The 20983-nt window shown below is 33.9% G+C and overlaps 5 protein-coding genes across 9 annotated transcripts; all 5 read right to left on the bottom strand.

Moving 5' to 3' along the window:
- Positions 1-1175: 1175 nt before the first annotated feature.
- On the bottom strand, positions 1176-3718 carry LOC131935915 (sodium-coupled monocarboxylate transporter 2-like). The gene is made up of 6 exons (XM_059292658.1): positions 2990-3718; positions 2404-2673; positions 2156-2309; positions 1710-1848; positions 1320-1500; positions 1176-1220 (listed from the first exon to the last, which is right to left on the bottom strand). Exons 1-6 carry the CDS (start codon positions 3176-3178, stop codon positions 1176-1178), a joined length of 978 nt encoding a protein of 325 aa, XP_059148641.1. The 5' UTR covers positions 3179-3718.
- A 276-nt stretch (positions 3719-3994) lies between these two features.
- Positions 3995-8380, bottom strand: LOC131935964 (sodium-coupled monocarboxylate transporter 2). Of its 3 annotated transcripts, none has more exons than XM_059292726.1 (8): positions 8248-8380; positions 7935-8130; positions 7125-7394; positions 6760-6913; positions 6513-6651; positions 5748-5928; positions 5415-5544; positions 3995-5026 (listed from the first exon to the last, which is right to left on the bottom strand). In XM_059292726.1, the coding sequence occupies exons 2-8, from the start codon at positions 8121-8123 to the stop codon at positions 4263-4265; spliced, it is 1827 nt and encodes a 608-aa protein (XP_059148709.1). In that variant the 5' UTR covers positions 8124-8130; positions 8248-8380; the 3' UTR covers positions 3995-4262. The 3 variants fall into 3 exon arrangements, with proteins under 3 accessions (XP_059148709.1, XP_059148710.1, XP_059148708.1); XM_059292727.1 differs by having other exon boundaries at positions 8333-8377; XM_059292725.1 differs by lacking the exon at positions 8248-8380 and having other exon boundaries at positions 7935-8159.
- Positions 8381-9699: 1319 nt separating this feature from the next.
- On the bottom strand, positions 9700-15371 carry LOC131935963 (sodium-coupled monocarboxylate transporter 2). 3 transcript variants are annotated; one of them, XM_059292722.1, is made up of 8 exons: positions 15032-15371; positions 14471-14708; positions 13938-14207; positions 13573-13726; positions 13223-13361; positions 12563-12743; positions 12218-12347; positions 9700-10804 (listed from the first exon to the last, which is right to left on the bottom strand). In XM_059292722.1, the coding sequence occupies exons 2-8, from the start codon at positions 14657-14659 to the stop codon at positions 10026-10028; spliced, it is 1842 nt and encodes a 613-aa protein (XP_059148705.1). In that variant the 5' UTR covers positions 14660-14708; positions 15032-15371; the 3' UTR covers positions 9700-10025. The 3 variants fall into 3 exon arrangements, with proteins under 3 accessions (XP_059148705.1, XP_059148706.1, XP_059148707.1); XM_059292723.1 differs by lacking the exon at positions 15032-15371 and adding an exon at positions 14796-14928; XM_059292724.1 differs by lacking the exon at positions 15032-15371 and adding an exon at positions 14861-14916.
- Positions 15372-16346: 975 nt separating this feature from the next.
- LOC131935914 (sodium-coupled monocarboxylate transporter 1-like) lies at positions 16347-17377 on the bottom strand. The gene is made up of 2 exons (XM_059292657.1): positions 17344-17377; positions 16347-17109 (listed from the first exon to the last, which is right to left on the bottom strand). The coding sequence occupies exons 1-2, from the start codon at positions 17375-17377 to the stop codon at positions 16364-16366; spliced, it is 780 nt and encodes a 259-aa protein (XP_059148640.1). The 3' UTR covers positions 16347-16363.
- A 102-nt stretch (positions 17378-17479) lies between these two features.
- Positions 17480-20601, bottom strand: LOC131935912 (sodium-coupled monocarboxylate transporter 2). The gene is made up of 7 exons (XM_059292656.1): positions 20202-20601; positions 19397-19666; positions 19025-19178; positions 18580-18718; positions 18217-18397; positions 17828-17988; positions 17480-17555 (listed from the first exon to the last, which is right to left on the bottom strand). Exons 1-7 carry the CDS (start codon positions 20388-20390, stop codon positions 17480-17482), a joined length of 1170 nt encoding a protein of 389 aa, XP_059148639.1. The 5' UTR covers positions 20391-20601.
- Between the last annotated feature and the right edge of the window lie 382 nt (positions 20602-20983).

The following is a 20983-nucleotide window of genomic DNA, read 5'->3' as shown; positions in this document are numbered from 1 at the left end:
GTTTGTACGGATGGTGCGCCATCTATGTTTAGCTCAAAATCGGGCTTTCAGAAAACAGAAAAACAGCTCCCTAACCACTGCCCTAACCAATCGACATCAAGAGTCTATTGCTAGCGTAAGTCGTAAATTTTATAAAATCTGGAGCCTTCAAAGAACTGAGCAAAAACATTAATATAGATCACGAGGTTCTGCTCTTCTACACTACAGTACGCTGGCTGTCAAACGAAATGTTGTAAATTGTGTTTTTGAATTGAAATCTGAAATCAAATTGTTCTTGGAAGTGCAAAGGAAACAAGACTTTTTGGTATACTTAAAACGACATACAGTGGTTGGAGAGAGTATCATACCTAGCAGATGTGTTCGAACATCAAGATAAGCTTAACCTGAAGCTTCAGGGAAAGTGATCGAATATTATAATATTATAACTTTCCATGATAATCTCGGGGCATTTTTATCAAAGCTACAAAATTGGCGAAGAAAATAAATCTAGGAAATATTGTAAATTTGAGAAACTCTGCGGTGTGGTAGATGAATCTGATTGTGAGATGATTAAAATTTTGAAAGAAGCTATTTCTGGGCATCTTGAATCTCTTGAAAACGAACTGCATCGCTATTTCTCTGAGCTGAAAAAAGAAGAATCTGCATTTACGCATTACCCATTCTCTTCTTCCCTTGATTTTGCCAGCATTCCCGATGAATTACAAGATGAATTCTTTGATTTGCAGAATGATTCCGAGTAAGGTGAAAAACTACAGACACAATTTTGGTGTAGTATTCACCATTCATACACAAACGTAAAATTGATTGAATTTTCGAGAATATATTTTCAACACTATTCTTCGATTAAAAACAAAATTAAGATAATTATAATGACATAGGTTGGCGTTAACAAATTTTTTTTTAAATTAAAAACTTAACGAAGGTTTAGTGAATAGTATGCAATTTTACTCAAGCTATTAAAACAGTTATCAAGAGTAGTTCATATTGAAAGTCTACTAGAAAATCTTATTTTAGTGCTTATTAATTTCCATACTAATTTCTGCTTTTTAATTCTATGGGGGTCGCGGGTCACTTACTTTTTATAAAAGGGGGTCGCCACTCGAAAAAGGTTGGGAACCACTGGCTTAAAGTGAATCAGGTATCCAGCAAAGCTCGGAGACTTACGATGTTCGACGTTATTGAACTCGGATTTTAACTATTCGACTTCTCCGTCCTGACAGCTGAGGTTTAGAAAAAAATTGGTGTTATAAAAATATAGAATGTCTGTGATGAGCGTATTTGTGTTGCTTATTTATGAATGGAGAAGAATTTAACCTTACTGTGAAAGGATCACATCGAAGAAATGCAAAATACACGTATAATCCGAAGCCAACGAAAAACAACATAGCTCCATATAATAGCATAATTGGCATGTTTAGAATATAGGAAATCTTGGCGTCTCTCATTGTCTTCATGGCACACAATCTTTGGATGGTTGACTGGTTGAATGTACTGCCTAGCCTGGGGGATATCAGATATTGTGTCAGCATGCGTAAAATATGTTAATTTTTCTAAAAGGATTATTACACAATATAAATTATATTAATGGAGGATTTAAATAAAAGGTTCTGGACAAATCACCATTGAAAACTGTAAACTAAATTAACAAAACACCTCGAAAAATGGATTCTAAGACAGCAGCCAACAACTTGATGAACATGAAAACTTACCAGGAGATGGTGCAGCCCACTAAGGTGCCCCACCAGGTGTGTCTCGTTCTTGGATCAAAGTCATACACGTCAAAATTAACTCTTCCACCTGTTGAAGCTAGTGACCACGCCTCTGACCAGCCACCTGCTGTTTTGATACCTGATGGAAAACATTGAAGTGTATTTGCTATACTCTCTGGTATCTTTTACTCGCTTGTAGATTATTTATATTCGTTACCGTTTAAATTGTATATATATATATATATCTATATATATATATATATATATATATATATATATATATATATATATATATATATATATATATATATATATATATATATATATATATATATATTTATATATATATATATATATATATATATATATATATATATATATATATATATATATTTATATATATATGCTATTAATTAAACTCAGTTAAAAACAACATAAAGACATACCTGCGATAATAATAGGAAGAGCCCCACCAAACATGACGAAACATTGAAAAGCGTCCGCCCAGACAATGCTCTTGATACCACCCAGAGCTGAGTACACGGTGCCGATGATGCCAACAATAACAATAGACATCCATAATGGGATCTTCGCTGTTGTCTAGAAAAAAAAGTTTTTTAATACAAAATTCATAATATAAAATCTGCCAAATAGCATAATTTAAACTAGTCGAACCGCAAAAGGGGACACTAACCTGCAAAGCTAAAGCCGGACTGTAAAGGGCAATTGCCATGTAAAACAATGTCTGTAACATACCAACGGCCAGTGCTGACATCCTCACTGCACGTGAGTGGAACCTCAACTCAAAGTACTCATAGATACTTGTCAGTTGTAGGGAATAGAACAGCGGCACAATGGTGAACAGGCCTATGAGGTAACTGAGAGAACATCCTATATATATCACGATCACCATGGCACCGTATGTGTACAAGTCCACTGAATGGCCCATTAAAGAAATAGCCGACTGAAAAATTAATAACTTTAATGTATACGTTTTAATTTTTAAATTTATTTCTCGAAAAAATAGGGATACTGATGGAATTAGACAAAAGTGTTTAAGAAATTGCACAATAGTTGTTAAACGCTGATGCAATACATGAGTAAAGAAAAAAAATATGGAAAAAACACATTTTCAACTGTTAAAATTTATTAATGTTAAATATTTCATTTTTAATCTGTTTATATATAACATTCAACTTTATAATAATACATATAACAAAACGCGGTGTCAGTCTAACCGCAGCAGTTCTTACGAATATGGAAAATTAACGCTATCTTACCGTATAGGTGACAAAGAGAGACAGAGCGATAGGCACCACAGACATCCGTCTTCCTCCAAACAAATATTCCTCTCTGGTCGCCTTCTTTGCGTCTTTAACAGCGAACAAAATCCCGATGGCCATAGGAATCAACAAGACAACAACACATACAACATAGTCGGCCACTTGGATGCTGGTCTCTACGTCCATCTTTAGTCTGTGTGTTTATAGCTGTGTAAACTCTTCTGATGTGTTGTAGTGTGGATATCTTAACAAACGACTGGGATTTTATTTTAACTTTTATTATCTGAAGATGTCCTTTACAAGGCTAATGTGACAATTATACCTATTGTCATCTTACTTATTGAAACCTTTAGAAATAATCAAACGTTTTTTTTTATAACTAGTTACAATATCATTTTATTTATCTTTGAATGGTGAAAATTTAACATACTAATGATGTTTAGGAGTACTAAAAATGATTAGGTACAATGTTCTAATGTATGCACCATCACGCCACGCTGCATTGTTGTCTCGTCTTATCGCGAATTAACTTACTGTTATCTTCTTCTTCACGTCCAATCTTTTCCGCTATACGGGCCACGATTTGAAAGGCATTTTTTACCTACAATTTTAAACAATACTGTTTATGACTTGCACAAAAACACATGTACTGAGTTTATATGATGCCATATAAATAACAAGTGTATGTTTCAACACACAGACTTCCAACATTTTGTTTACTTTCTTCTTGTTGTTATACATCAACAAAAAGTATGTTAAGTGAGTTTGTGTTGGTACAGATGAATGTCCAAAACGTGTGAGATGTATTGATTGTACGTGTATAGTTGAGAAAATGATCACATGTGATTGGTTTATCATGACAAGGTTTAGAAAACTTATTTCCGTTGAATGTTTTCCCACATAATTGATTTACGTAAGCAGTAAACACAATATAGTTTCTTGGTTATGTGGGAAAATAAATTAAAATTAACATAGTATTTGCACTTTATAAGAAAAACCATACAATTTCAATTTCACAAAATTCATTCTGTATTCCCTATTTTATAACAGAAATTTTATTTAAATCATTGTTTAAAATGTATTTTTATAATATGTGTATATTAATTATTTTCCTCTAAGGCACTCTAAAACAAATTAAACATATGTATAGAAAACATGTTTGGAAACTTCAAGCGTACGAGTTATACATATATATTAGTTTACTATTGTTAAACACCTGTGTCTCAGCTGAAAATTTTTCCCATTATTTTGAGTTAAATATCAAAACACTTTATCGGTTTTTGGTAGTTAAATCACTTAGCTCAGTGTTTATATTGTTAGGAGAACGCAACAGATCTCTGCTACTGTTAAAGGTAGAGTTGTCTTGTTTGTGTTGTTTATGTTCCGGTTCAGGCAAGGACCACATCTTTCTAAGAATTGGTATAATCAGACGTGGGTCTGTCTTGGTGTGGTCGTAGTTCTTAAAACAAAAGCTAATGAGAGCACCAGCGATGAAGGCCACAAAACATCCAATAAAACCATACCAGATGTAGGAGATATCGTACAAGAAGAAACCATAACTGTATGGGTCTTTGTTAGAGATAGGTTGAACTGCTGGTGTTGTTAAAGTCAGATTTACAAAAGTAAATGTTGCGTTTTGCAGAAGCGTAGAGCCGTTGGTATAGCATCCATCTACAGGTGGTGGGGTCAAAGGTCGACTTTTCCTTCCATACATCTGTCCTGTAATGGCTAACCACACGTTAAAAACAAGAGCCAGCCCACCTCCACCTAAGGCGCCGTACTTGTTGCTCCAGGGAATGCATGCCCCCAGAAAAAACACCCCAACCACAGGACCCCCACAGGCTCCAAACACTGACGAACTCATCTGTGTGACTGGGCCATCTATGGAGTCAGCTACATAGGCAAGTCCAACAATGACAAGTCCATACAAGCAGACCAGTACTTTGGTAAAAAATGTGATCCTGCTCTCCTGAAAACCTCCAATAGACTTTCTTAAAATATCCTCCACTGTGTTGGCCGATAGAGCACTGATTCCTGCAATCGAAAGTTATATGTTTTAGTGTTCGAAAAAAAAAATAGTTACAAAATATATAGACACATTAATTATGTTCATGTTTTTCAAATTCAAGTTTTAAAGATACGCAAACGAATACGTCCAATATTTATTGTGCCTGGTGATTCTAATTTTTAAAACAATAGGACGATCTTCCAAAGCTCATTATAGTCTCACGGTAATGTTAGAACGTACACATAACATTAATGCGATCTACTGCTCCCTTAAAATGTGTGAATAGCCTCTCTTTAAGTTACAAAAATAACTTTATAATTCTAATGTAACACAAAATAGCAAACAAATTTTGTTTTTAAATTAAACTTTTATTTTGGAATTGTTGATGAAGACATATGTAATTAAAACACGAACCTGATGATATAGTACTGAGGGACCCACTAAAAAGCGTGCCCATAAACAGGCCAGCCAACCCCGGCATGTCTTTTAGAGCGTGCATGACTAAAAATGGCGTTATTTGGTTTCTGTTGCTAATCAGACCACCCTATAAGATGCAATTAATTAATTAATATGATTTGTTAAAATTAGAAAATAAAAAAATGAAAATTCAGTCTAATAAATATTGTAATCGATTTAATTAGATGAGTTTGACTTGGTAAAAAACAAATATTTCTTTCGTCAATCATTAGTTTTAAAAACAGATATCTAATTTTATGTCATAATAGTAAGTCGTTTAGTAAAACTTACTTTATAAGGATCGCATTGAAGAAACGCAAAATAAACATAAACTGAAAAGCCAACAGAAAACATCAGAACACCATAACAGATCACGATTGGGATGTTTAGCAAATACGATATTTTGGCATCTCTCATTGTCTTCATGGCACACAATCTTTGGATGGTTGACTGGTTAAATGTACTGCCTAGCCTGGGGGGGGGGGGGGTAATAAAACATATTGAATATCTGGGTACTAGAGCTTGTAAACATGTTTTTATTATTTTAGCTTCTATTTTTTAAATGTGTCAAGTTGTTGCTAAGTTTTATTGTTTTAAAAAACGGAAGATATTTCATTTTTTCATTGAAAATAAACAATAGCGGTAACATGTGGTAAGAAATATGTTTAAAATTCAAATTACATTGCTAAAAATATATACCAAATTACAAAGATGTACCAACAATCAACTAGTAACTATTGCTAATAAATACTGCCTACTTAATTCAAACAAAACAATTTTAATTGAAATATGACAAGATGGATGTTTTGCATCGAATTTAAAATAAATATGGCACTTAACCATTTTCCAATAGAATAACAAGAATGTAGATAAATCATGAAGAGTATTATAAAGTACATTTAAACAGTTTAACTTACAATTATAAATGAGTTGCGATGTGACTTATGTCTTTTGGTATGATATATAAAAGCTATTTTAAATTCCAAAAGCAAAATAACTAAATAAATAATTGAAGCGCTTCTCAAGACATCTTCCCTTTATAAAGAATCAACGTACCACAAGAATGTAGCCCCAACAGTGGTGCCCCACCAAGTGTGTCTCACCCTTGGATCAAAGTCGTAAACGTCAAAGGAAACTCTTCCACCTTTCACAGCTAGTGGCCACGCCTCTGACCATCCTCCAGCAGTTTTTATACCTAATAAATATAACGATAATTTAAAGTGAATAAGTTAACAGCTTAACTAAATGCTATAAAAAAACTAGATAAAGGTATTGTAAAAATAGGAAATAGACAAAGACATACCTACGATAATAATAGGAAGAGCCCCACCAAACATGACGAAACATTGAAAAGCGTCCGCCCAGACAACGCTCTTGATACCACCCAGAGCTGAGTACACGGTGCCGATGATGCCAACAATAACAATAGACATCCACAATGGGATGTTCGCTGTCGTCTAGAATTTTTGTGTGAGTAATTTGTTAAATATTTGTTATGGTTTATCAATATCAAATTAAAAATTATTTTTCAGAAATATATATTTTTATGATTCAAAAATTATAATAAATTCCAAAATGTATCTCTAAATATTAATTTCATAAAAAAATTCTTTTTGATGTTAAACCTCGTTTACAATTTCTTTTAATTTTATAATTGAAAACACTGACCTGTAGCCCTAGAGCTGGACTGTAGAGAGCTACAGCCATGTAGCAGATGGTCTGTAACATACCAATGGTCAGTGCTGACATCCTCACTGCACGTGAGGGGAACCTCAACTCGAAGTACTCATAGATACTTGTCAGTTGTAGCGAATAGAACATCGGCACTATGGTGAACAGACCCACAATGTAACAAAGAGAAAAGCCACAATATATAGTCATAACCATCACGCTGTATGTATACATGTCAGTAGAATTTCCCATCAAAGAAATCGCAGACTGTAAAAAAAATATTTACATATTAACATGCTTCAAATTTTTAATTATAGTATTAACAAAGCTGCTAAAATTAAATTTATCTTGAAAAGTTATTAATCGGTTAACTTAGAGCGTAAACTATAAAAATAAAATCGCCACTTTCAATCAAATTCTAAAGAAAATTCCTTTTCTACAGAGCACTTCCCATTACACAATAATAACTAATTGTATTAACATTTGCCGTTTGTTCATAATAATCGGATTTTAATATTACATTTTACATAATACTATCTTGCTGTCAATAATGTTTCCATTCACTTTGAATGCTGACTGTACCAGTGTTAGATATATTTAAAAAAATTAATTTGGGTTAAGTGTAATTTAAAATCAAAACTTTTCAAACTTTCACGATAAACAATGTTTTTATCAACACAACATAAAGCTTTTTTATTTTACAAAATATAAACCTAATACTAAAAAAAACTTTAGTTCAAATGTATTTGCATTTTATAAACCAGCAAACTTTTTAAATTTTTAGTGAGCAGAAAACAAGAAGGTTACCGTATACGTGACGAAAAGCGACAAAGCAACCGGCACCACAGACATCTGTCTCCCTCCAAACAAATATTCCTCTCTGGTCGCCTTCTTCGCGTCTTTAACAGCGAACAAAATCCCGATGGCCATAGGAATCAACAAGACAACAACACATACAACATAGTCGGCCACTTGGATGCTGGTTGCTGCGTCCATCTTTAGGCTGTGTTTTATTTGAACTTTTTGTAAACTTTCAATAAAATTTATAATATATAGCACGATTTGATTTGTAATACTATATTTAATTCGATTTTAACAAAAACAAATTAAAGCATATCACCTGTGTTAATCGAATTAAAATTTAGTTTAAGCTGTTGTTTTAAAAAGTCGTCTGACATTTGAAATATAACAAAAGAAAAACATACGCGTCTTCAATGTTATAAAAATCTTTGCACTAACATTAACAAAACATGTTGTTAGACCCATTGGACAAAAATTTTACTGCTTGCAGAGTTAATACACCATGGCTAATATTACTTGCAGCGCTAAGTTTAATTAGGTCGTACCGCGACTATGTTAATTAGCTTTAAAATGTAGGACGAACTGCGAGAATTTATTTCAATATTTTCCTCTTGTCAGGTAGACTTGTCGTCACATGTACTATATAGTATTAAGGTAACCATGGTTCACCTGGACGGCACTTTGACAAGGTAAACCATGAAATCTTAGTGTGAACGTAATCATATGTTCAATTGTACATCACACATGAAAGTAATTAATATTGTCTTCAGTTGGACGTCACATTATTGAAGTTAACCATGCCTTCAACAGGCGGGAGGCGTAGTACTGACCACACTATCTCTTAATATGCCGTGGTCACAGGAGTGTAATCTGCCTCATTGAACTCCAGGCCCGAAAAGGAAATTTTACTTTTTTTTCCTTTACTTTACATGCTTTCACAAAAAATTTGCAATTTTAAAGGTATACCTTGACTGTTACTCAATGTTCCACTAGTAAGTGGGCGTTTTTCTTAAATAAATGCCATGGTAACTAAAGCAAACCAACACATAGACCATAATAATAAGGTACGAATAGTAGGATCATATTTGTATGGGCACGGGTTTGCCCATACTACCGCCCAGCATGCCCCGGTATGTGCTGTGTGAAAGCCTTGAGTGCACGTTAATCACTCTCTAGTAAAGTAGAACACACTTCTATGCCGACCCAGGTGTCACGGACGTAGCGGGGCGCTCTCGAGAGCCCCTGGTTACACCACGGCAAGGGCGCCGCGTACTTCCCGTGTCTTGGTTTAAACATCGAATGCCGTGTGCCATGGTTGTCTTTAAAACGACTGTAGTCGCCATAGTACTCATAGGATAGACCATGGCGCCAAATTGCAGATTTCCTGGTCGCCGCCCGTGCAAAATTGATTTTTTTTTTACAGAAACCTCCCCTTTTCATCAACTCCCTAAAGATTTGTGATGTTCGGATGAAAGATGTAATCAAGCATATAGTACAAACCCACAAACAAACATACTTTCATTTTATATGCATAGATCGATGATATAAATATCGAATTCGAATGCAGACGATGCATCAACTTTAATATTGGACAAACGGACAGATGTTGCGAGAAAACTTAAAACTAGGATTTTTGGACTCTTGAAATATGGAGTGTCAAATTTCATATTTCGACTTTGTACGCAATTACAATATTCCCTTTTACTTCTAACACGTCATAATGAATTCATCAAATAAAAGAAAAATTGTGAGCAAATTTAAATGTGTTCAAATAAAGAGTTAACAACACACATCAGTGCACACCACATTTAAATATTGTGTTTCTTTGTTGTTATTTATTCCGAGGAATTGAATGGTTTCACCCAAGTGTTATATATAGCCTATTTGCTTTTAAACTCAACCTTTTGTATAACAGAATGATGCGAGTAGTAAACTTGCATTTAAAAGCAAAATTTTTTTAATAATTTTGCTATTTTGCATGAAAATTTGACGTTGTTACATTCCAAGTAAAGGATTGGGTAGATTCTCAAAATAAAGAACAAGAATTTCCTTATAGTGTTTCTTATACATTTCATTTCTCATTACAGCAAGAACAAATTATTTCAATTTTTGCCCATTGTTAATTAACCCAAAATCATTAAGGCTTATTTCCAATTCCTTGGCAAAAGAAGAAAGATCACTTCTACTGTTGATGGTAGAGCTGTCTTGTCTGTGTTGTTTATGTTCCGGTTCAGGCAAAGACCATAACTTTCTAAGAATCGGTATAATGAGACGTGGGTCAGTCTTGGTGTGGTCGTAGTTCTTAAAACAAAAGCTAATGAGAGCGCCAGAGATGAAGGCCACAAAACATCCAATAAAACCGTACCAGATGTAGGAGATATCGTACAAGAAGAAACCATAACTGTATGGGTCTTTGTTAGAGATAGGTTGAACTGCTGGTGTTGTTAAAGTCAGGTTTACAAAAGTAAATGTTGCGTTTTGCAGTAACATAGAGCCGTTGGTGTAGCAGTTCTCTATAGATGGGGGTTGTAGTGGTCTAGTTTTCCTCCCATACATCTGTCCTGAAATGGCCAACCACACGTTGAAAACAAGAGCCAGTCCACCTCCACCTAAGGCGCCGTACTTGTTGCTCCAGGGGATGCACGCCCCAAGTATAAACACCCCAAACACAGGACCCCCACAGGCTCCAAACACCGACGAACTCATCTGTGTGACTGGGCCATCTATGGAATCAGCTACATAGGCAAGTCCAACAATGACAAGTCCATACAAGCAGACAATTACTTTGGTAAAAAATGTGATCCTGCTCTCCTGAAAACCTCCAATAGATTTCCTTAAAATATCCTCCACTGTGTTAGCCGCTAGAGCGCTAATTCCTGTCGTGAAAAATTTTAAAACGCTATTACATTTCTCAAAAATAAAAAAAACTTGCACACTTGCAAAAAATCACCATAAAAACTACTAGCACTATGAACATTTCATATTTAATTTAATACGAGTGGATGCAATCTTTAAGTTGAATCAAAAGTTATTATTTTTATTGCCATTTATACGGCAATATGTATCTCTAATATATAAATACTAGCCATCGGTACCCGTTTCACGTGAATTATAGGCTTATATATTTTAAAATGTTGTACTTATTTGAGAAAAATAATTTATGAAATAGTTATTGGTCAAAACGCAATGTGCTTTACTACACACTTAACGATTTTAGAGACAAAGCAAAGAAATAACTAATTAGCTAAAAATCCAACACATTTAACATAACACAGGCACACACTGATTAAGTGACTTAAATGATTACGTTAAAAATCTGGCTATTCAATGGTCATTATATTGTTTTTAAGTAATTTGTATTAGTTTGACCGATAAAATTGTATATATTTCATAGCGTACAACTTGATGAGTAGATCTATAGATCTAGATCTAAAAATCAAATTTGAATGAAATAGTTCCTTTCTTTATAGTCTAAAATCGGAAGATTCACATATATAAAAAATAATACAAAGTAAGTTTGACCTGGTGTGTCTCGATCAAATTCTTTCAAATTAATTTTTTTATCCCAAATTAGCCAGTTCCATAGCTAAACAAACAAAGATTTCTATAAAATAATTAAAGCCTGAAATAGTTTAATATAGAAATTTATTTTCGGAATAGATTCTAGAGTAGATAGAGTCTAAATCTAGATCTTAGCGACTTATTAGCGTCTACGTCTAGTTTTTGCGTAGATTTAGATCTAGTCTAGATCTAGAATCTCTAGATCTAGAATCCAATTAGATAAAATAAATGTATAAGTTTAGGTCGGGAAAATAGTATTGTATACATTTCATAGCGTGCGTAGATCTAAATCAAATTGGATGAAATAGTTCATTTCTTTTTATTCTAAACTTCTCAGATGACGTCATTAGTTAATATATAAACAAAAATGACGTCATTGTTTCATGGGTTCTTTTTCTCAACTATAAACCCTTTTCCTGTTGCATAATTAAAACTGTTTTTCTACATTCGAATATGCCTTTATTTTATTTTTATTTTTATTCTTTAAATAACATGTTGGTTATACATTTAAAATATCTACCATATTATTTTCAACTAAAGTCCGTATCAAGTTCTCCATTTATCGCTGCAGATTCTGATGTGATATCCGGCGAAAATATTTTGCGGACAGAGAGAGAGAGAGAGAAGTGCGCACATTGTCTTTTATATATTAGGATCATTGATGTATACTTTTTAAATCGCTCCTTATTTTCTTCTTTTATATAATCAAATATGTATTAAAGAACAACCTGATGATATAGTACTGAGTGACCCACTGAACAGCGTGCCCATAAAAAGACCAGCCAACCCAGGCATATCCTTTAGTGCGTGCATGACTAAAAATGGAGTTATTTGGTTTCTGTTGCTAATTAAGCCTCCCTGAAAAGTAATAATGAAAATTAAATAACAAATACGGTTAAAACGAATCAAAGTAAATCAGCAAAATAAAATATACTGAATATTACTTTGAACATGATTGACGTAACTAAACAAGTCCTAGTTTATATCTCATATTCGCCTGCAAGGTTTATCAAAGTTTTAAAACAAGACAGAATATTTTTTAAATATAATACTTATAAAAATGCAAAATTTACTTCATAAGGATCGCATCGTAGAAATTCAAAATAGACATAAACTGCGAATCCAACAAAAAATAGCAGAACGCCGTACGCTAACATAATTGGAATGTTTAGAATAAAGGAAATCTTGGCATCTCTCATTGTCTTCATGGCACACAATCTTTGGATGGTTGACTGGCTGAATGTACTGCTTAGCCTGGTATCAATGTACAGTATAAAGGATTAGTTCAGTTGATATGTTGTAAAAGTATATAATCAAATATAATTATAAATAACAGTTTCAAATTAAATGAAGAATCATTTTAATCCAACACATTGGACTTTAGAGACATTCTTGAATATTTGGGTTATGTTATGAGAAGCCGAATATATTAAAAATGGTTCTTCTTAATTTTCTTGAGTATATAAATCGTCGCCATAAAATGAGTAATTTGTCGAGATATTTCTAGAATATAGATTTTGAGATTTGAAGAATAAATGATTTTGTGTCCTTTTCTGCATGCTTATTATTTTCAAACGATTGACATGGTGGAATAGTATACTACTAAATTAAAATTCATAAAATACAAGACTTGGAAATTACACATTTGTGTAATACTACGATAGACGTTTTCATGTTGCAAACCTCAAGAATCATGTTAAGCATATTATAAGTGTTTCTCCAAAAATACGTACCACATGAAAATGGCACCAAAAATAGATCCCCACCAGGTGTGTCTCACTCTTGGATCAGGGTCAAAAACGTCAAAAGAAACTCTTCCACCTTTCACAGCTAATGGCCAAGCCTCCGACCATCCTCCAGCAGTTTTTATACCTTTATGAGTTTGTAACATTACTGTTTTATTTAATAAATTACTACTAGGTTCAAACTTTGTAATGAATAACTACATACCATGTCATAAATAAATATGGCAAAGATGCGATTACTATGTAAAAGATTAATCTATCGAAAGACATTTTCATAGGAAGTAAACGAGCCAGCTAGAAATGAAACAAGCTAGACAAACAACGAAGTAAAGACGGACCTACGATAATAATAGGAAGAGCCCCACCAAACATGACGAAACATTGAAAAGCGTCCGCCCAGACAACGCTCTTGATACCACCCAGAGCTGAGTACACGGTGCCGATGATGCCAACAATAACAATAGACATCCACAATGGAATGTTCGCTGTTGTCTTGAATATTTGTGTGAGTAATTTGTTAAATATTTGCAATGCTTAATCATAATCAAATTATAAATTATCTTTCAAAAATGCATTTTTTATGGTTCAAAAATATAATAAATTCAAAAATTTATCTCTAAATATTAATTTCATTTTAAAAATTTCTTATAATGTAAAAAACATTATTTGCAATTTCTTTTAATTGTGTAATTGAAACACTAACTTGTAGCCCTAGAGCTGGACTGTAGAGAGCTACAGCCATGTAGCAGATGGTCTGTAACATACCAACGGCTAGTGCTGACATCCTCACTGCACGTGAGTGGAACCTCAACTCGAAGTACTCATAGATACTTGTCAGTTGTAGCGAATAGAACAGCGGCACTATGGTGAACAGACCGACGACGTAAGAAAGCGAAAGTCCTATATATATAGTCATTACCATCACGCTGTATGTATACATGTCGGTCGAGTTTCCCATCAAAGAAATGGCAGACTAAAATAATTGTACAAAAAATGGTAAATTATGAGTTGTTAAAAAACATACTGGAAATATGCCAATAAGTTTTTATTAAAAATTCCGAAGTTTCTTAATTAAAGGATAAACATTTTAATGTATATTTTTCTAAGCTGTACGCAGTTATCAGAAAATGTAAAATAACATTGTTTTAAGAGTACGTTTATCACCTAATCTTGTCTGACACACAGTTGTAACTTAAATTAGAACTTAAATTAATTGAGCAAGGAACACTTTCTTACCATGAACGTGACAAAAAGTGACAAAGCAACCGGCACCACAGACATTTGTCTTCCTCCAAACAAATATTCCTCTCTGGTCGCCTTCTTCGCGTCTTTAACAGCGAACAAAATCCCGATGGCCGTAGGAATCAACAAGACAACAACACATACAACATAGTCGGCCACTTGGATAGTCGTGTTTGCGTCCATCTTTATGGACTAAGGCTAGTACTTGGTCAACTGTCCGAAAGTTATACAGCTGAGAAGCAAAGAATATTATAGATAATAAATTAGTACATTTAATTATTGATGAGATAGTTACCTTTTATTTTAGAAATATCCATACTTGTATTCGATATCTGCAATTCTAATTTATTATATTCACTTGATAGGATTTTTATTAAAGATTACGTTGTGCAAGTTGATTCAATGTCAAAATATTTAAATAAAATTAATTTGTTCATTTGTGCATCTAAAATAGTAAACATCTATCATAAATAAGTAAATGTCCTTATTTCTTTTATGTTGTGTAAGATAATAGAACACAACCACATCTATGCACAGTTAGTAAAATAAATTTACATTATATCATGTAAAAGTGATAGAGCATGTAGGATTACTCCATGCGGAATAATGCAACCTACGTCATTCAGTGACACAGGTAATAAATGCAAATGCTTTGGTCGTGCTGAAATAATGTAATAGGTGAAGGTAAGCATGTCGTTGCATGGTTTTAACTGTGTTATTACCTGGTTGTAGACATGGCATTACTTAGTTAATGCATTATCTTTAAATTAAAGTAATGGACGTTGCGAAACCGTGTTCTGATCTGGACGCAACAATTCGAGGAATCTTTAACTTTTGGCAAAATTTTACAATACTCATTTAAACGACTTCTTTATATATTTTTTTGAGAGCTTGCTTTTCAGTCCTCCTATATATACCTGATTCGTGGTATGGCATGGTCGGGCGGTAAATTGTATTCAACCCAAAAGTCTCAAGCTCGGATCTTTGACTCAAGTCCATGGACCATCTCTTATATTAAGAGCGCCATTGCGCATGTGCAATAAAAGCGGATCACCATATAAGAAAATTTTACAGTGTTTCCGCTATTTACTATAATTTTCAAATGTGTTTCTTCACATGCAAATCGTATTGTCGGGTCTTTTAATGTTTCTTTATCTGTTAACACGATGTTAAATAATGTTTATATTTGTTTGGCTATATCACGAACACTGTTCCGGGGTTAATTATTGTAAACACATTTTTGTTCAAACTGATAGGGTGAGTTGATGCCAAGTGCCAAACACTTTTTCTTATGCACTAAAAATTGATTAAAAGTTACTAACATGGTTTGAAAAATTAACCAAAAAAAAGAAAAACTAAAAACCTTTTTAAAAAAATGAACAGAAAAAATGCATTCATTCAACCGTACATTGTCGTTAGAATTGCTTTAGGAAATATGAAGGCTTAAATAATACTCTTCCAACAAAAAAATCTTAAACAAAATGTTTTGAGTTTTTTCTTTTTATTTACATGTTGATGAAATACAGACCATTTAAAAATATCTTGCATTTTTCCAAGCACCAAAGGCGTTCAACCTCCATACTACTAGACATCGCAAACTCCTCCCACCAAAGCCCACACTTCTCATTATAGCGCACAAATCGGACCGTAGCCTGTACCATCAAACAAAGCCAACATCACCGAACAAAGCCAACACCTCCGAAAACTAAGCAGTACGTCTGAACATCGCCAACACTTCTAAACATAACCCCCTCCCCCGCCCCCCCCCCCCCCTCCAAAAAAAAAACATAGCTCACACCTCCGAACATCGCGAACAACTCTGAACATAGCTCTCACCACTGATCAAATATCAATTCGAGATATACACATGGACATGGGCTAGCTGGTTTATTTGCTAATAAAGGTAGTTACACTAAGTTTGGAATCAAGCTTCTCAAGTTTACTACTGACGTATATTCCCGAGATGTCATTTGGATAGGGCTTGTGTTTCAACACGGACCAAGATTTACGAAACATGGGCACAATGAGTCTAGGGTCAGGTTTGGTGTGGTCGTAGTTTCTGAAGCAAATGCTTATGAATGCACCAGAGATGAAGGCCAAAAAACAACCAATAAAACCATACCAGACGTACGAGATATCGTACAAGAAGAAACCATAACTGTGTACATCTTTGGCATGTGTGATATTGTTTACAGTATAAGATTTTGTTATATTTTCAAAAGTAAATGAATTATTGCGTAGTGACATCGAGTTGTTGGTGTAGCAGTTATCTACTGGAGGAGGGGTCAAAGGTCGGGTCTTTCTCCCGTACATCTGTCCTGAAATGGCCAACCACAAGTTGAAAACAAGAGCCAGCCCACCTCCACCTAAGGCGCCGTACTTGTTGCTCCAGGGGATGCACGCCCCAAGTATAAACACCCCAAACATAGGGCCCCCACAGGCTCCAAAAACTGATGCTCCAATTTGTGTTACGGGGCCCTTTAGTGAATTTGCCAAGTATGCAAGACCAACAATGACAAATCCATAGAAGCAGACAAGCAACTTGGTAAAAAATGTTATCCGGCTTTCTCGAAAACGTCCAAGACACTTCTTCAAAATATCCTCTACAGTATTGGCTGCCAAAGCGCTGATACCTGTGATTAAAAATTTATAAAAAGAATCAAACATACAAAATAAATATAAGTTTAGCTGAACTTAGCATTGCAGTTGTGTACCATTTATGTAATGATTGCGAACCACACAATAAACTTTCAAACGTAATCCTTATGTTTACTATCATCGCAAATATAAATGGGATAGACAACCTGTAAAGTGTAAAAATAAAATAACAACAGTCTCTATATATTTATTGCTGGTCTGTAAATTACAAGATGTTAGTACTATTAAAGGACGCACTTCCATCTATAATTTGATGTTCTATATAATAAGTTGTCGTGTTATTTATAGAGCATTCCTTTATTTGGTTGTTATGTTGTTATCAAGTAATTTTTATCGAAAATAAATTTAAGGCTTTACATAAGGCTGTGGTGCTTTAGTTGCCAGAGCTGTGTCTTTGAAAAACTCCAGGCGCAAATGACACCTGGCAGTAGTTTAAACATGTGAAAGCTTTGTGTTATAAATAATATACAGATTTGACATTTAAGAAGGGGTAGTTTTATGTTACTAATGTAGGAAATGAGCTAATTTTGTACATGTGTACAAAAAAATTCGATTTTTTAAAAAACTAAATGTTTTAACTTAGTTTTCATGCAATGACTGAGCGATAAATATTATATGTACTAAACGTAGTGCCTGCGATATTTAATCCATAATGAACATATAGTACTGAATAAAGCACTGAGCCATCCTGACCATATAGTACTGAGTGAAGCACTGAACCAACCTGATGAAATAGTACTGAGTGAAGCACTGAACAGTGTGGCCATGAAAAGACCAGCCAACCCAGGCATGTCTTTTAGAGCGTGCATCACGGAGAATGGCATAATTTGGTTTCTGTTGCTGATTAAACCGCTCTTAAAATAAAACAAAATAAAAGTGGGTTATTTTAAAGAGTACGAACATTATATTTAAATGCATGCAATACTACTTACTAACAAATAATCACATATTAGTACAATGTAATTTTTTAAAATTTATTTCTAACTCAACATCACGAAGAGTTGTGAAAAATATAAATGTAAAAGCTCATACCTAATTTTGATACAAATGGTTATAACAAAAAGAAAAAAAAGGAAACTTACAGTAACTGGGTCACATTGAATGGTTGTAAAATACACGTAAACTCCGAAGCCAACAAAAAACATCACAACGCCGTAAAATAAAATAATTGGGATGTTTAGGATAAACGACAGCTTGGCGTCTCTCATTGTCTTCATGGCACACAACCTTTGGATGGTTGACTGGTTGAATGTACTGCCTAGCCTGGGAAAATTTGGAAAACAAAGCATGAAAGATTTAAAATAAAGTTATTTTGAAGATGTTTTTAATTATTATGTCACTCAATCGTTGACACATAATTGGAATTAGCTTTATTGATTTTGTATCAAAGATGTACCAAAATTGTTGCATGTTTAATTAGTTGTGCTGTTACAAATCAAGCTTACCACATGAAAGCGCAGCCTAGGACCATTCCCCACCAGGTATGTCTTTCTCTAGGATCAATGTCGAACGAGTCAAAAGAAACTCTTCCACCTTTCACAGCTAGTGGCCACGCTTCTGACCACCCACCTGCTGTTTTTATACCTGTTTTAAATAAATAGTTCTTTAAAATGAACACAGAAACCATTTACATAAATCCTTACATTATAATTTTAAAAATATCATTTAAGATTCAAAATAGTTTTTCCTGTTTATATTGAGTATTACTTGACATCGACTGACACTCTAGCTTTAGCGATTAATTTATACCTCAACAAATCAATACGATATAAAGATTGAGACAAATCTAGGTGACTAAAAAAAGAAATAGTCAAAAGTATATATGGTAAACCAACACAAACATAATGTAAGACCTACAATCAATAAGTAAAAGAACACGTAGTAACACACCTACGATAATAATAGGAAGAGCCCCACCAAACATGACGAAACATTGAAAAGCGTCCGCCCAGACAACGCTCTTGATACCACCCAGAGCTGAGTACACGGTGCCGATGATGCCAACAATAACAATAGACATCCATAATGGAATGTTTGCTGTTGTCTATTTTAAAAAAAATACAACCAATTTTCATTGTCATTTTTAAGAACGTAATTTTCTAAAATATTGATATAGTCCTATGTAATTGTAACTATTTCAATGACCTTAACAGTTAACATTTTGTGTTGATCTGAACAAACTATGTGTGATTTTAATAAGGTCTTAAAATGTTAGCAATACAACTATTTGCTGGACACGAAATGATAACAATCATAACTGACCTGTAGCCCTAGAGCTGGACTGTAGAGAGCTACAGCCATGTAGCAGATGGTCTGTAACATACCAACGGTCAGTGCTGACATCCTCACTGCACGTGAGTGGAACCTCAACTCGAAGTACTCATAGATACTTGTCAGTTGTAGCGAATAGAACAGCGGCACAATGGTGAACAGACCGATTGCGTAGCTGACAGAAATTCCAACATACATGATGGTTATCATGGCTCCGTTCGTGTACATGTCAGCAGTGGTGCCGATTATAGCAATGCCTGACTGAAAAAAAATGAAACATTGAAATAACAGGATTCTTTTTAAAAATAATTTTCATAAACTAATTCATTGGATATTAAACTGCTTGTAGGAATATTAATTCGGATTTATCAAATTTGGTGCTATACTTAAAAAACTTTTATCTATGCTTCAATACTATCATAATCTACAGACAGTTGATAGTCGTAAGGGGGGGGGGGGGGTGGAGATGATGAATTAATGGTTGTAATGCATAAACAAAATGAGTGCCACTATAACAACACTGTAGGGACTTCTTTGTTGTTGTTGTTGTTTTTTTTTTACACATTGGTCTTATTCTACTTGAGATGCTTGGACAAAATAAACACATTTCCTCTTATGGACCAACATTTTTTTTACAACCATTTGAATTATTTTGTTAAATATTTACGTTTTAGTAAGCTTAAGACTAAAATATTACCCTTTTTCTGTTTACTGAAAATAATGACGAACTGGCTAACTTTCTTTAAAAATCCGTAGAATCAATACTCGCGTAACTTCATTGAAAGACCACACTTACCATGTATGTTGCAAAAAGTGACAACGCCACAGGCCCTAGGGACATCCGTCTCCCTCCAAACAAATATTCCTCTCTGGTCGCCTTCTTCGCGTCTTTAACAGCGAACAAAATCCCGATGGCCATAGGAATCAACAAGACAACAACACATACAACATAGTCGGCCACTTGGATGCTGGTCTCTACGTCCATCTTTAGACTGTGACTGCTTTTTAAAAGACCAACTAGATTTACAGATACAGTTTGCAGATTTGTTTTTTGTCGAGCTTTTATATTACATTTAAAGCTATATTGTCCTATTCTCTTTGAAATGTGAAAATAAATTTCCGTACCATAATGTTTAAGAAAATATTCTGCATTTTGTTTCGTGGTTTTTATGTTTCTTAAATATAAATACGTTATGGATGCTTGGCTGTAAAATATCTTGTTATCTTATAATGATAATGCTGTATGGAAAATTATACATCCTGCAGATTTAAAGTTGACTATATGTTAAGTTAACATTGTCCTTGTCTTGGTGTCACAATGTCTGGAATATTAAATCAAATAGAGCAGCCGTGACAAAAACTTGTTAATGTATTCTCTAAGTAACCGTGTCTAAATTTTATGCACGTATATTTATGAACGTTTCTTGCAGTGAAGGTGTTCGGGTATTAGAAAGAGTCCATTCTTTGAGAAAACATTTTGAGGATATTTTCTTTATTTTATTCTAATACAAATTTATTTATTCATTGTTTAATGTTTATACTAAAACGTAAATGCACAAATTTAATGCGTCTTTGACC

This window comes from Physella acuta, unplaced genomic scaffold, assembly GCF_028476545.2.
Source record: "Physella acuta isolate Inbredline_101_S28 unplaced genomic scaffold, ASM2847654v3 ptg000164l, whole genome shotgun sequence".
Classification (NCBI taxonomy): domain Eukaryota; kingdom Metazoa; phylum Mollusca; class Gastropoda; family Physidae; genus Physella; species Physella acuta.
The sequence above is the reverse complement of the archived record's forward strand: the minus strand, read 5'-3'. Positions and strand labels throughout refer to the sequence as shown.